Genomic DNA, 13,815 nt, shown 5'->3' on the forward strand with positions numbered 1-13,815 from the left:
TGGCTTCGCTGCACTTCCCGTCCCCCGAGACCGAGCTCTCACCCTGAGAGAGAGGATACAGGTGTTTCTAACAGCTGCACACACACCTGCCTCTCAAACTTTGCAAAATGCTTTCTTATGTGTCAGTGACCTGGTGATTATTAGAAAACAAGACGGGAGGGCTGTGTGTGAGGTGGAGTGAGCACCGCACCTGCCACTCTGGCAGCCACAGAGAAGCCACAGCCATGGGAGGACTGGGGACCAGAACTGGATTCCAAGAGCCCCACCACAGCTGGCAAGTTCGGCATTATCTGGCCTCCTGCCCTCCTGCCCCTGGGCTCAGATGCAGGTGCAGCTGTGGAAGAGGTCATTGACAGAGTGGGGTAACAAAAGCCCCCGCCTTCTGTACAGGGAGCCCCAGAGAGGAGGCCCTGTAGAGCAAAGTGCCCTGGAGAAGTGCTTCTGAAGTGCTGGGTTTAGCCTGTGCGGCACGCAGACCTCACCCCCAAGAGCACAGCAAACATGCTGTCAGATGGACCACCGCCCGGTCCTGGACTGGCCGTGGGGCGCACACGAGAGGCAGTGCTGAGCAGCAACAGAGGCAGACGTGGCCTGGGAAGCACGGTCCCCAGAACGTGTGGCTGGAAGCTAGGCACCACATTCTCCACAGGGCTCAGAACGTCCAGGATCCGGTCCAAAATTACTTGGCAGGCAGGGACCAGGAAGATCTCAGCTTACGTGGAAGAGACCATCCACAGACAGCACTGAGATGGGGCAGAGGCTGAACTGAAATTACCCGACCAAAGCTTTAAAGGAGCACTTGAAAATGCTCCAACAAACTACCACCAACACTGTTCAGGAGAAAACCAGAAAGTCTCAGCAAAGAAAAAGAAGAACCAAATGGAAATTTTGGACCTGAGAAATAAAATAACCAAAATAATAACTCACTGAATGGGCTCAACAGCAGAATGAAGTGGAGACAGAAGAGAGCAGGTGAACTGGGCAAATCTGAACAGGCCTCAGGGACTGAGGAACAACACAGAAGGTCAGATTCCTGTCGTCCAGATCCCAGAAGCAAAGGAGAAAAACGCAGGCCTAGAAGAGGACCTGAAGAATCACAGCCATCCCACAGCCCCTAGGAGGGCTACACCAAAGGTCAGATTCCTGTCGTCCAGATCCCAGAAGCAAAGGAGAAAAATGCAGGCCTAGAAGAGGACCTGAAGAATCACAGCCATCCCACAGCCCCTAGGAGGGCTACACCATCGAAACCCAGAGAATGACAAGAGCTGGTGAGGACAGGAACGGGACGGAGCCTCCTGCGTGGTGGGTGAGTGTGAGGTGACACGGCCGCTGTGCAGATAGCATGGTGCTTCCTCCGAAAGTTCAAAGTAGAATCACCACGTAACCCAGCAATTCCGTTCCTTGGTATGCCCAAGAGAACTGAAAGCAGAGTCTTCAGGAGCCACACACCATGTCCACGCGGCATCATGTACAGATGCCCGAAGGTGGAAGCCACCCAAGCGTCCACCACACACGGATGGACAAACACAACATGGTCCATCCACACACTGGACTACTACTCAGCCTTGAAAAGGAAGGAAATCCTGGCACACGCTACAACGTGGATGAACCTTGAGGACATTATGCTCAGTGAAATAAATCAGTCACAGAAGGACCATGTGATTCTACTCACAGGAGGTCCCTAGAGTCGTCAGATCCACAGAGACAGAAAGCAGAATGGGGGGTGCCAAGAGCTGGGGAGGGAGACGGGAAGTGAGTGTTTAATGGGGACCGAGTTTCAGTTTGGGAAGATGATAAAGTTCTGGCGATGATGGTGGTGATGGCTGCACAGCCATGTGGATGTGCTTAATGCCACAGAATCATGCACTTAAATATGGTTAAGATGTCAATTTTGTTATGTATGTTTTACCACAATAAAAAAATTAGAATAAAAAATAGATGAAAACTTCCCAAATTTTAGGAAAGACAGAAATGGAGATTCAAGAAGTTCAGCAAGTTGATAACACCAAGGTCTAGGGTTTGGTCCCTGTACTGGCCAGCTGTGTGTGCCCCCACCAAAAAAAATTCAGCAGCCTCCAAAATAGTTAAACCCAAAGGAAATCATGCCTAGAAGACACATCATAAAGTACTGAAAACTAAAGACAAACAAAACCTTATAAACAGAGAAAGACAATTAATTCCCTATAAAAAGAACAGTGGTTCAGATAACTAGACTTCTCATCAGAAAGCACAGGTGCAGAAAGGAAATGGCATGACACGTTTAAAGTACGGACAGAACAGAACTGCTGAGCAGAATTCTCCATTTAGCACAAACAGCTTCGAGGAATGAAGGTGGAACCGGAATGATCAGACGAGGTAAACTACGGGAACCAGGGGCTGGCAGACCTGCTCTGAAAGAACTGCTGAAGGAAGTTCCTCAGACAGAAGGGGAGTGACCTGGAAGATACTGGAACATGAAGAATGGACACAGAATGGAAATGGTAAACATTGGCAAATGAAAGAGACTGCTCTTCCCTTGAGGTCTTTAAAATGTGTTTTTGACAGTGTGAAGCCAAAATGACAACCTGGTGTGATAGTGTTTCCCACAAACATAAACACAACACACAGGACAACTAGGAAATAAAAGGTCCTAACGGGTGCCGAGGATGCTACATTCCACTTGAAGTGGTAAAACTTGACCTCCAAGGAGACTATGAAAAGCTGAGTATGTATAGTGCAATCCACAGACACCTGTACTTACAAAATACAAAGACAGTGTGTTAAAGACACAGTAGATATTTATGAACTGAATACTAAATGATGTTGACATAAGCCAAAAGTAGGCAGAAAAAGGAAAAAGAGGAACAAAAAACAGAAGAGACTATTGGAAAACAAAATAGTATAAGAAAATCCATACGCTACCAGCAGTTACTTTAAATGTAAACAGTCTAAACACACCAATTAAAAGACAGAGACTGGAAGAATGGATAAGGAAGCATGGCACAAACTAGAAAGTCACTTTAAATATGACGAGGTGCTGGTGCATTAGCTCACTTGGGAGAGTGTGGTGCTGGTAAGGTCATGCTCAGCTGCCAAATAAATAAATAAATAAAATAGCTTAAATATAACAATGAAGGCTACCAGTGAAGGATATACCATAGAAACATCAATTGAAGAAAGTTGGAGTAGCTATATTGGCAGCAGACAAAGCAGACTTCAGAGCAAAGGAAATTACCAGGGATGAAGAGGAACACTGCATATTGACAAGAGTCAGTGTACCAAGAGGATATCAGAATTCTAGCTGTCTACACACCCAACAACAGGGCTTCAAAACCCCTGAGGCACAACATGACAGAAATGAAAGGAAAAATAAACAAAGTGAAAACTGGTGACCTCAACACTCAAAAGTATCATTTGATAGGACATCAGCAAGGATCCTGAAGAATGGAACAAGGCCACCAACCAACTGGATCTAAGTGATAGTCATTCAACATCCCGCTTAACAAAAGCCGACTGGTGGGGCATTTAACAACATGAACAATATCCTGCATTGGAACACAGACCTCGACAAGTGTAAAAGAAGTAAAATTCTAAGTAGGATGTTCTCTGACTACAGTAGAACCAAACTAGAAATCAATAATAAATAAATAAAAAAATAGAACATACCACAATTTGTGGGATGCAGCTAAAGCAGGGCTCAGAGGGAAATTTATAGTATTAAATGCTTTTTTTTTTTTTCCCCTTTTTGTCTTTTTTCGTGTCCAGCAACGGATCGCAACCCTCAGTGTCGCGCCCGTACCGGACCAGGACCGGTAACGGGATCGCAACCCTCGGTGCTGCACCCGCACCTCGCTCAGCCAGTGAGCGGGAACCGGTCTGTATGTGGGATCCGACCCCTCGGCGGGAGCGCCGCCACGCTCCCAAGCAGCGCACTGTAGCAGTGCGCCACCGGGCCGGCCCCTTAAATGCTTTTATTAGAAAACAAAGTTGGGGCCGGCCCCGTGGCGCACTCGAGAGAGTACAGCGCTGGGAGCACGGTGACGCTCCCGCCACGGGTTCGGATCCTATATAGGACTGGAAGGTGCGCTCACTGGCTGAGCGTGGTGCAGGCGACACTACACCAAGGGTTGCGAACCCCTTGCCGGTCACAAAAAAAAGACAAAAAAAAAAAAAAGAAAACAAAGTTGTCTTGGAAAGGTCTATGCTTCCACCTTAAGACACTCACAGAAGAGCAAAATAAACCCAAAGCAAGCAGAAAGAAGGAAAACAGGTAAGAGCAGAACATAAAGAGAAAGATGAAAAACTTTCTGAAACTGAAAACAGAAAGATGATAAAGAAAATAAAACAAAAAAATTGGTTCTTTGAAAAGAGCAATAAAACTGATAAACCTCTAGCCAGGATAACTAAGAAAAAAAAAAGAAAATATGCGAACTGCCAACATGATGACTGAACACAATCCCATGGACATTAAAAGGATAAGGGGATCCTATAAACAATTCTACACCTATAAATTCAGTAACTCAGAGAATAACTCAGACTAGTTCTTTGAAAAGCACAAACTACCAAAACTCACCCAGGATGAAATAGATAACCATTAAAGAAAGTGAATTTGTAGATTAAAAACCTTCAGCAAAAGAAATCTCTAGTCCCAAACGGTTCCCCTGATGAATTCTAACAAACACGTTTTATGTCTAAGGAAGACATAACATTAATCACACACAATCTCTCCCAGAAGAAAACCGAAGAGTAAACATCTCCCAAGTCATTTTAGGAGGCCACTCTACCTGGATGACAAAACCAGACAGCCAATACAGAAAAAGAAAACTAAATATTCCCCATGAGCACTCTTCACAAGACAGCCACCAACTGAACTATGAAATATATTCAAAGAAAAGAGGACCCCACAAAACCTGGGTGAGAGAGGCCAGGGAGGAGGGCAAGAGGTCACTCTGGACACAGAGCAGCGGGAGGTAAGAGGTCACATACCTGGGGCCTCCGCGGCTGCATGTAAGTACATGGGGGTGGCCTAGCGCCCTGGAAGCCTTCCCACTGACGTCCCCAACCCACACCCATGCTGCTCCCTTTCAGTCTGAGGACAAGCAGAGCAGGAAGAGAAAGCCCTGTTTTGAGAGGGCAGATCTGGACTGCTAGGTATGGGGTGGCCCCGTCCCCTTCCCTGAGCCCTCACAGCCCTGGAGCTCAGCTCAGGCATCAGGCCACACAGTGGACCTGGGGTGGGCTCACCTTCTTCACCAGCAGGCAGACGTGGTGTCCCTGGATGGAGCGGCTGTACATGGAGGCACAGGAATCCACTCTCTCCACAACTGCAACGGAACAGGAGGGTGAGGCCCCACTTCTCAGGGACACTGCGACAGCACACGGCAGTCTGCCCTCAGCGATGGCTCCAAGAGACCCCTCAGGAGCAGGAAGAGGCCCTATTAGGTCCCAGGGGTCAGGGTCCCAGGCCCGATGGCATGGGGACGCCAGCGTGTGAGCCTCAGGTGCAAGGGCTGCAGGCCAAACTCCAGCAGGGGAAGGGCTGCTTTGCCAGGGCCGAGGCACATGTGCGTAATGTGCACATGAATACCGTGAAACAGAGCAGGTGCACCACACCCCTTACCAGAAAAATGGTGATGGAAACAGATCTTTGCCAGAAGGTTCTGGAAGGACATGGTAATGCCATCGACTTTGATTGAGCCCATGCTCAGGTCCCCAGACTCCAGCAGCTTGGCAAAGGCATCGCTGTGGAGAGGACAGAGGACAGGGAGGTGATGCAGGCAGGGGCCGGGACCCTTGTGGTTCCCTGGCATTGACGCAGACAAAAGCCCACCCTTCCTCTGTGTGCCTGGGGCCCGGGAGGTCTCTGAGGGTCTTGTGAGATGTTACAGGCTGAATTGTGCTCCCTCCCAGCAAAAATTTGAAAATCCATATGCTGAAGTCTTACCCCCAGGGCCTTAGAATGTAACTGTATTTGGAAAAAATAGCCTCTAAAGAGGTTGTTAAAATAAAATGAGCTCATTAGAGTGACCCTAATCCAATATGACTGGTGTCCACATGAGGAGATTAGGACACAGACACAGAGGAATGCCCACACAAGAACACGGGGAGAAGATGACATCTACACACCAAGGAGGGAGGCCTCAGGAGGAGCCAGCTCTGCCAGCACCTAGGTCTTGGCCATCCAAGTTCCAGAACCAGGGGCAGTAAAAGTCTATTGCAGAAGCTGCCCAGGCTGTGGTGTCCATCAGGGGGCCAGGCAGACTCAGATATGAGGCAGCCGCACAAGCTGGTGGCCTGACCCCACCTCCACCCTTTCATGTATTAGGACCAGAGGTGCTCTTAGGTGACTGCCCAGAAAACCCCCAACCACAGGACAGCGGCGCACCTGTAGCATGGTGTGGTGATCAGGTACGAAGTGCAGCTGAAGTGCAGCCGGAAGTCCAGTTTCTCATGGGTGGCCCCTTCGTCATTCTGCAGAGGAGTGAAGGCAGCAGCTGGGCGGGGAGGTGGCCCAGCTCAGGACACCCCGATGCCCCACGGGGGCGAGAGGAAGCACTCCTGGCCTGCAGTGCTGGCTCCCTGCGGTGCCTACCTTTGCAATGAAGGACAGGGTCCCCTTGAGCTTCTGGGCCATGACGATGCTCTGGACAGTGAACACAAACTGGGCCTCATTGGAGACACCTAGCAAGGGTGGGCAAGGCGATAAATGGCAGTCGAGCCAGCAGGGGAGGCCCCTGGTGTCCCCGCCAGGCCTGGGCCTGATCCCACCACCATCTCACAGATCGCTGGGGCTGCGAGACTCAGGAAGGCCCAGGCCCTGCCCAAGTCCACATGTTCTTCAGAGAGCCACGGTCCACTCAGCCAAATGAAATCTGGATGACCTGGGAACTGCCAGCCTCCGTTGAGTGGGACAGGCTGGAACAGGGACAGCAAGAGGGACTCACCTGGAGGCAGCTGGAAAGGCACGGGGACGCCGTCGTGCACCGAGGAGCCCTCTGGCCGGGCCATCCTGGCGTTGAGCGAGTCGAGCACGGTGAGTTCCATGCTCTTCAGAAAGCTGCTGCTCTGGTTCTCCAGGATGATGGACACGGTGACCTGGCTGTCCTTCTGCAAGCTGCCCTGGATGTCATACGTCTGCACAAAGTAAGGCCCAGGGTCAACCGGGGGCACAGCAGAAGCGCCAGCAACTGGACCCAAGGGGGCATGAGTTCATGGCTGGAATGAGGACCAACACCTTTCACTGTGGTTGGTGACTGCAAAAGCAACGGTGTCCGCTGAGTGCAGAGAGGACCGAGTGTGCCACGCCCCCAACCCTTGCCTGAGAGCCACACTAAAGGCTGTTCATGGCCAGCCACTGCCTGCTTTTCTCTGTGGACATGCTATGGCAACCTGCACATCGGCCACCTGGCCCACAGCGAGTAGGCCTCCACAGTCACACCAGCCAAAGTGTGGCTAGGCCTGGGCTGCTGCCTCAGGAATGTCTTCCAGCAACACAGGCCCTGAGCCATGTGACACCTGGGGCCTCTCGAGGTTTCCACACAATCCTCTATGTCAGCAGGAAATGAACCTGTCCTGCCTCTTGCCCCCTTGGTCCTGCCCACACACTCACCATTTTAATGTAAGAATTTTCAGCGAGGAGGGAGTAGCTGGACATGGGCTGAGGAGAGAGAAGATGTGTCAGCTGTGGGGGACAAGGCCCATGGCGCCACCCAAGGCTCTGCATCTGAAGCCACGATTCCCAACACCGAGGAGCTGGGAAGCTCCGAGAGCACAGTGCGCAGCCCGGGAGTGAGGGCGCGTGGGGGACTGTGCCGCCCGCAGGCAGGGGTGGGGACCCCGGGTCTGCTGGCTCCCCAGCCTCACCGGGAGGGGCTCCTCCTCCAGCGCGCCGTTCTGCACGGGGCCCACCGCGCTCTCGGGCTGCTGCTGCTTCTTGGGCTTCTTCCTGTCTCTGGGCCGCTCCTCCTTCTTCTTGTGCTTTTTCTTCTTCTGTTTGGAGGGATTCTGCCACAGCAGGAGGGCCTGCAGTCAATTTCCGAACCTCCCCAGCAAGGGGCCCACGACAGGGCACTGCTGCGGCCCCCAGGAGGCAGTGCCCTGCGTTTTCTGCCCTTGGGGCCAACTGCATCAAGGTCGCAGGGACACAAGCCAGGTGGGATGGCAGCATAATGCCGCAAAAGCAGCCAACACCCTGAATGACACACTTGAGCCGACTGACCTTCACAACTTGAGAATCTTACCTCAATAAAGCTCTTACTAAAAAAGAAAACTGTAACGACAGTGACAAAATCTGACAGAAAGCACGATCTGGGCTGCCCTGCCCAGGGGGATTCGGGCCACAGGAGCCCTGTCCCATCACAACATGGATGGTGCTGCTCTGTGGCAGCAGGTAGAGGACCCCTCCTGCCATGGGGACGCACCTTGTCCGGGCCTCGATCACCAGCCTCTCCCTCCTCATCCTTTGGCTCCTCTCCTCTGGGTTCCTCACACTCGTCTTTAGGGACGACAGTGGTTTCCACACCCAGCTCATCCTGCAACAAGGCAGGATGGTCAGGGCTGGAGGGGGCCCAGGGCTGCCTGCGGGGGGTTCACAGCTCAGCAGCGAGGGCCCCTCCTCCATGCCACTCTGAACAGCTCCTGCAGCCAGGCTCAGCCCACAGCTCTCCCCAGCCCTAGGAAGGGACAGAGGGGCTCAGGGCAGCTCCCCTAGCCAGGCTTGTCCCTTGCTCCACTGAGAAGATGACGACACCCTCTAGGTGACAGAGGCCTGGCTGCCCCCACCCCATCCCACGTGTCTCATCAGGATACGGGAGGGTAGCTCCGGCCCTGGACAAGCGCTTCGTCCCGAAGGATGGAGAGATGCTAACCAGGAAGTTCAAGAGGTCTGAGCATGACCTTTCAGGATACACTGGGACCAGCACACAAGCTGCCTGCCAGGCTCTTACCGAGGATGGGACTGGGACAGGGGCAGCGGCAGGTGGTGGGGTGGTAGACAGCCAGAAATCTAAGTCCTCACCCTGAAACCACAAGAAAACAGGCTTTTGGAAAAGACAGTGGGCCAGGACCCCAGGAAGAGGGTCACAGGGACAGCAAGGCCAATGGTGTCTGGTCTCACAATGGCTGGGCTGCCAGGACCCTCCTGCTGGCCACCCCAGGTGGCCCACCCACCCTCATGGTCCCAGGACACAGGACCAACTTAGCTCTGCAGAACCTCTGAGCCCAGGCGCTGGTGACAGTGCTATGTGCCACAGGCTACCAGCTCTGGCTGCTGCTGCTTGAAGAACAATCGCGGACCCGCATGCAGACCTGTGCTGCTCCCAGTGGTCAAAAAGCGAGCAACGGCGAACACAGCGGCCGTGCAGGACCGACAAGGAACGCACAGGCTGGCTGGAAAGCCTTGCTGCTAAGCAGCAAGCAGCAGGGCCCCGTGGACTGTCCCTCTGCTCCACGCATCTTCCTTCCCCTAACTTGGGCGCAGGGATGGCTTCGTCTCCACCCAGTCCCCCACTCCGCTCCGCCCCGTCCTGCAGCCCTCGGCCTGCACCCCCTTCTCCACTGTGCCCGACTCAGGCTCCCACGACATTGGGGTAAGGGAGGGAAAGGCCAGAACCCGAGCCCCGGGATACCTCCTTCTTCTCTGCCTTCTTCCCTTTCTCTTTCGCTTTCTCCTTGTGTTTCTTCTCCTTCTTAGGTTTCTTCCTCTTTTTCTCTACCACAGGAACGTCCTCTTTCTCGGGGGATTTGGAGGTCTCGGCATTTCTGTGTTTCTGGACGGGAAGCTTCTCGCTGTCAGCTAAGGGCCTCAGGAGGGGACAGGAGGAGAGTGGGGTCACCAGGCCAGCAGCTGGCCTTGCCACCCAGGCCTGCGCAGCACCCTGCGTCTTCCCGCCCAGGTCACGGCGCGTGGGACCTGCTCCTCCAAACGTCTCTAATGCCACTCCCTCCCCCTCCCCTGCGCCCTGGGGCTGGAGCCCTCAGAGCCTGCCTGAGGGTCTCAGGAGGAACGCTGCTTAGGGAAAGCCCCCGCAGGGAGGCCTACCTGTCTGTGGTGGCCACAGGGTAGCATGGCCCACCCACGTGTCCCCTAAACATCCACCCGGCTCTAAACTTACTTATCCAGGTCAATGTCCAGGGCCCTGTAGGGGTCGTTGGGATCTTTGTCATCCTCGTCACTGGGCAGGGCATTCTAAGGGGGTGGAGAGGAACTCAGTGCCCAGTTCAACCAGCAACTGCAGAACCCCCAGGGGCCTGGCAGAGCCCCTCCCCATCTAGAATGTCTTGATGGAAACAGTGCAACTGTCAGAAACAACCACACCCACAGGGGCCTGAGGCACAAAGAACATTATTCAGCATCCACACACGCAGGGTCACAGTGACAAGTGGACATGTGTCCCCCTTGAGGCGAGAGGGGCGGCTGGCCTTGCAGGGCGAGTCCGTGGCAGGTGGAGCCACCTCCACGCCAGGCAGACAAGCCTCCTGCCTCTCGCTCTCTCCAGACCAGGGGTGGGGTCAGCCACCAGGAAAACAGTGACCAGAAGAGACTCAAATGTACGTGCCCCATCCCCCGCAGAAGGGGACCCACAAAAAACCGTTTCATCCAGGGCCAGACCCCTCCCACTGAGGACCAAAGAAGCGACACCCCAGCTCCAAGGAGGCCACAACCGGGTGGGGGGCAGACCTCAGGCATCTCCTCAGTGACGATGTCCACCCGCTGGGCGGGGGCGATGTCTTCGTCGCTCTCCGTGGGCAGCGAGCTGTGGCGGTGGTGCCGGCCCCGCCTCGCCTTCTCCTTCTTCTTCTTTCGCCTCTGGTCCTTCTCCAGCCTCTGCCGGTGCCTGCGTTCCTCCTCCAGCTTCACGTACTGCTCAGACATGGGCATCCCTGCGGGTGGGCAGGCAGGCACTCAGCCCCAGGGCCACGGCTCACGTGGCCATGCAGGGGGGCTTGGCCACTTGCACGCCAGCAGCACTTGCCTGGGACTTTCAGAGGCACCGAGAGGTCGATCTGCACTACGGGTATGTGCTCCACGCCCGGCGTGTCCTGGTACCGCTGAGAAGGCAACGTCAAGGCGTTACTGGCTCGTGAGGCCAGGCTACTGTCTCATGAACGATGAGCCTGGGGATGCAGGTGCCCTGCCCAGTGTGACAAGGGCATCCGCAGCAGCAAGGGGCCTCACCAGAGACCCCGGGACTGTGGGGCATGCATGAGTGAAACTCATCTCTGGTACATGTCTTAAAGACCATGGGAAATTATGTCATTTGAGCAAAACATGATGAGTCTGTCACAGAGGGCAAAGCACATTTTTATCAGTTTTATCTGATTCCTTATTTTCTCTCCAAACTGAAAAGTAACATCAGCTTACGCCCACCAGCACAGTGGGAGTCAAAGCCAGACAGTGCTGCCAGAGGGTGGAGACATTGGGGCCCTTGTGCTGGAAGAAGACCCCATGTGACCCCATTTCTGCTTCTAGATCCACCCACAAGCACGGAAGCACCAAGGCCCCAGGGCAGGGAGAGCATGAGTGCTGAGCAGGCACTGCCTGTGTGTGACCGGGGGGCTCTTGATGGGCAGCCGGAGCAGGGCACACCAATGGCACTGGGCACCACCCCGAGATCTAGAATGTGCTGTCCCCAGGCCCAACCCCATGTGCACCCCTTCCCTTTCAAGAGGCACTGCCCCCCTCCCCCCCGGTCAGCTGAGCGTGGACACGTGCACTGTGTAACCAGGATGAGCATCTCCTTCCAGCTCCTCCTCGCTGCAGCATCTGGACCCCTGTGCTGCTGTGCGGCAGCTACTGCCTCAGCCATGAGTACCCACCCCACGGATGTGCCCAAGCACTGCTGGTGGTTGAGGGCACTCGCCCCTGGGCACCTGTCTGGAAGGGGTGCCTGGGGACAGGGGAGGCAGATGATCACTGTCCCCTCTGGGTGTGCAGGGACAGGCCTCACCTTCTGCGGGGATGGAGAGCTCTTGATGTAGAACGGGTTGTTGGCCTGCTCCTGCTTCCGCGCCTCTCGACGCTGTGGGGGACAGGGCTGGACGTGAGCACGTAGGACACCAGACAGGAATGCCTAGGGGAACAAGCCACCTCCAACGGCTCCCTGAACACCCTGGGTGAGGAAGCTGAATCTCTGATTTTTACTGTCAGCCTTTTACTTCCAGGGAAACTGAGGCTCAAAGTTGGAAAGAGCATGTGTTGGGGAAAAGGAACTATTACTAACTAGTCCAAGAAGTGGAGACAGCCTCGACCTCCACTTCAGGGATCAGGGATCAGAGAGGTTGGGTGACCTGCCTAAGGGTGCCCAGCTCCTGAGGGCAGAGCAGCACAAAGCTCAGCACGCAGATCCCCCCCCGCCATGCACCTGCCACTGCGGGGTCCAGGACAGGAGGGGCTCGAGAGAGGATCTGCTCCTCTCCCCTTCTGGAGAGCAGGATGCAGGGAGAGGTCACTAACTTCAGAAAAGAGAAGCCCAACACAGGGAACTAGGGATGGGGCAGTTTTCCAGCTCCGGAGACAGGGCCCCCGTGCAGATCAGGCTAAGGGGGTTTTCTTGGGGGAGGCTATGGGACTGGAGAAGCCACTCCATGTTTCCATGAAATTCAACCCTAACATCAGGTATCTGCTCGGCGCTCCTGGGCAGACAGCAGGACACAAACCCCTGATCCTGCAGGCTCAGGTGAAAGAAGCCAGTGCCTAAGGCGGGGTGCCTGACTTGGGGATGCCCTAGGACGCAGAGGAGTGGTACTCACCCGGGCCAGCTCCTCTTCGTCGGCCTCAGGCGGCCGGGGCCGGGCCTGCCTCTGCTCCTCAGCATGGAACATAGCCGTGGGCTTCTCATCCTCTGACTCGCTGTCCGAGGGCGGCTCATTGATCCAGGCATCCAGGTCCAGGCTGCACCAGACGGACGGTCACACTGCAGCACTAGCCACCCTGCCAGCCAAGCACTGCACCACGATGACAGCAGGGGTCTACCCAAGTGGGGTCACCAAATGCTGTCACCCACACAGGACCCATGAGCTGGGGCATCACTGTCCCCATAGAGACAAGACACAGATGGGGAGGCTGTGGCTGACCAGGCAGAGCCTCGAGGCTCAAGGGTGGGAGCAGACCCCAGGGAGAAGCGCTGGGCACAAGTGCGGCCCCACAGAACCAGCCGGTGCTGGGGTCTGTCCACATGAGCGGCCCACCCAGCCTGGGGCTGCTGCTCTCCCCTCCTGACACCAGGGGACCACATCAGTTGGTGGGGCCACAATGCCTTGCCCTGTCCCCACTCCTTGATCCTTACCCTACAGGGACTGGAACCTTTTTCTGTGCCTTGGGAGCCACTGGGTTTAGCTCCCCTGCGAAGAGGGCGCTCACTTCCTCTGCAACAGGCACATCTTTGGCCTGCAGCTTCTGGATGTGCTTGACCAGCTGCAGGATGCAAGACGCCTGGAGGAGAGGGTGGGGAGTCAGATGCACGTGCCCTGCAGGCCACTCGGCCACCGCCAGGGGTATGCGGACAGCCTGGCCCCAGGGGACAGTGGCTCATGGCTACTCCCTGTCAGAGCCAATAGGCTCAACAAAAGGCCCCTTGCAGTGGAGAGACCCAGCCTCCATAGCCATCTTCTTCACCAGGAGGCAGTGGAAAGAGACAAGTCACGCACAATGGGGGCCACAGAGGGGACTATGCTCCACATGTGAGAACACTCCACAAGGGGTTCTGTGCCCTGAGACAAGTGGCACGATGTCCACAGGGGTTGCTGCCCACTGCTCGGCTCTGCACAGCCGGACTAATGCCCACGTGCAGCAGGGCCCAGGTCGGGCCTCACGCAAACCTCTGGAGCTCACTGGTC

The 13,815-nt window shown here is 55.0% G+C and overlaps 1 protein-coding gene across 1 annotated transcript in view; it reads right to left on the reverse strand.

The window, feature by feature from the left end:
• AP3D1 (adaptor-related protein complex 3, delta 1 subunit) overlaps nt 1-13,815 on the reverse strand; it is a 47,704-nt gene that overhangs the window by 1,416 nt on the left and 32,473 nt on the right. Inside the window, exons 15-31 of the mRNA XM_008589243.1 lie at nt 13,266-13,411; nt 12,730-12,871; nt 11,928-11,999; nt 10,953-11,028; nt 10,658-10,860; nt 10,092-10,165; nt 9,606-9,780; nt 8,925-8,996; nt 8,400-8,510; nt 7,843-7,983; nt 7,589-7,636; nt 6,924-7,113; nt 6,572-6,660; nt 6,365-6,450; nt 5,600-5,721; nt 5,224-5,303; nt 5-43 (exon numbers count right to left, since the gene is read on the reverse strand). Coding sequence (XP_008587465.1) covers nt 5-43; nt 5,224-5,303; nt 5,600-5,721; nt 6,365-6,450; nt 6,572-6,660; nt 6,924-7,113; nt 7,589-7,636; nt 7,843-7,983; nt 8,400-8,510; nt 8,925-8,996; nt 9,606-9,780; nt 10,092-10,165; nt 10,658-10,860; nt 10,953-11,028; nt 11,928-11,999; nt 12,730-12,871; nt 13,266-13,411 — 1,866 coding nt within the window. The remainder of the gene's footprint in view (nt 1-4; nt 44-5,223; nt 5,304-5,599; nt 5,722-6,364; nt 6,451-6,571; nt 6,661-6,923; nt 7,114-7,588; nt 7,637-7,842; nt 7,984-8,399; nt 8,511-8,924; nt 8,997-9,605; nt 9,781-10,091; nt 10,166-10,657; nt 10,861-10,952; nt 11,029-11,927; nt 12,000-12,729; nt 12,872-13,265; nt 13,412-13,815) is intronic.

The sequence above is a fragment of the Galeopterus variegatus genome, unplaced genomic scaffold (assembly GCF_000696425.1).
Source record: "Galeopterus variegatus unplaced genomic scaffold, G_variegatus-3.0.2 Scaffold5326, whole genome shotgun sequence".
Taxonomy (NCBI): Eukaryota; Metazoa; Chordata; class Mammalia; order Dermoptera; family Cynocephalidae; genus Galeopterus; species Galeopterus variegatus.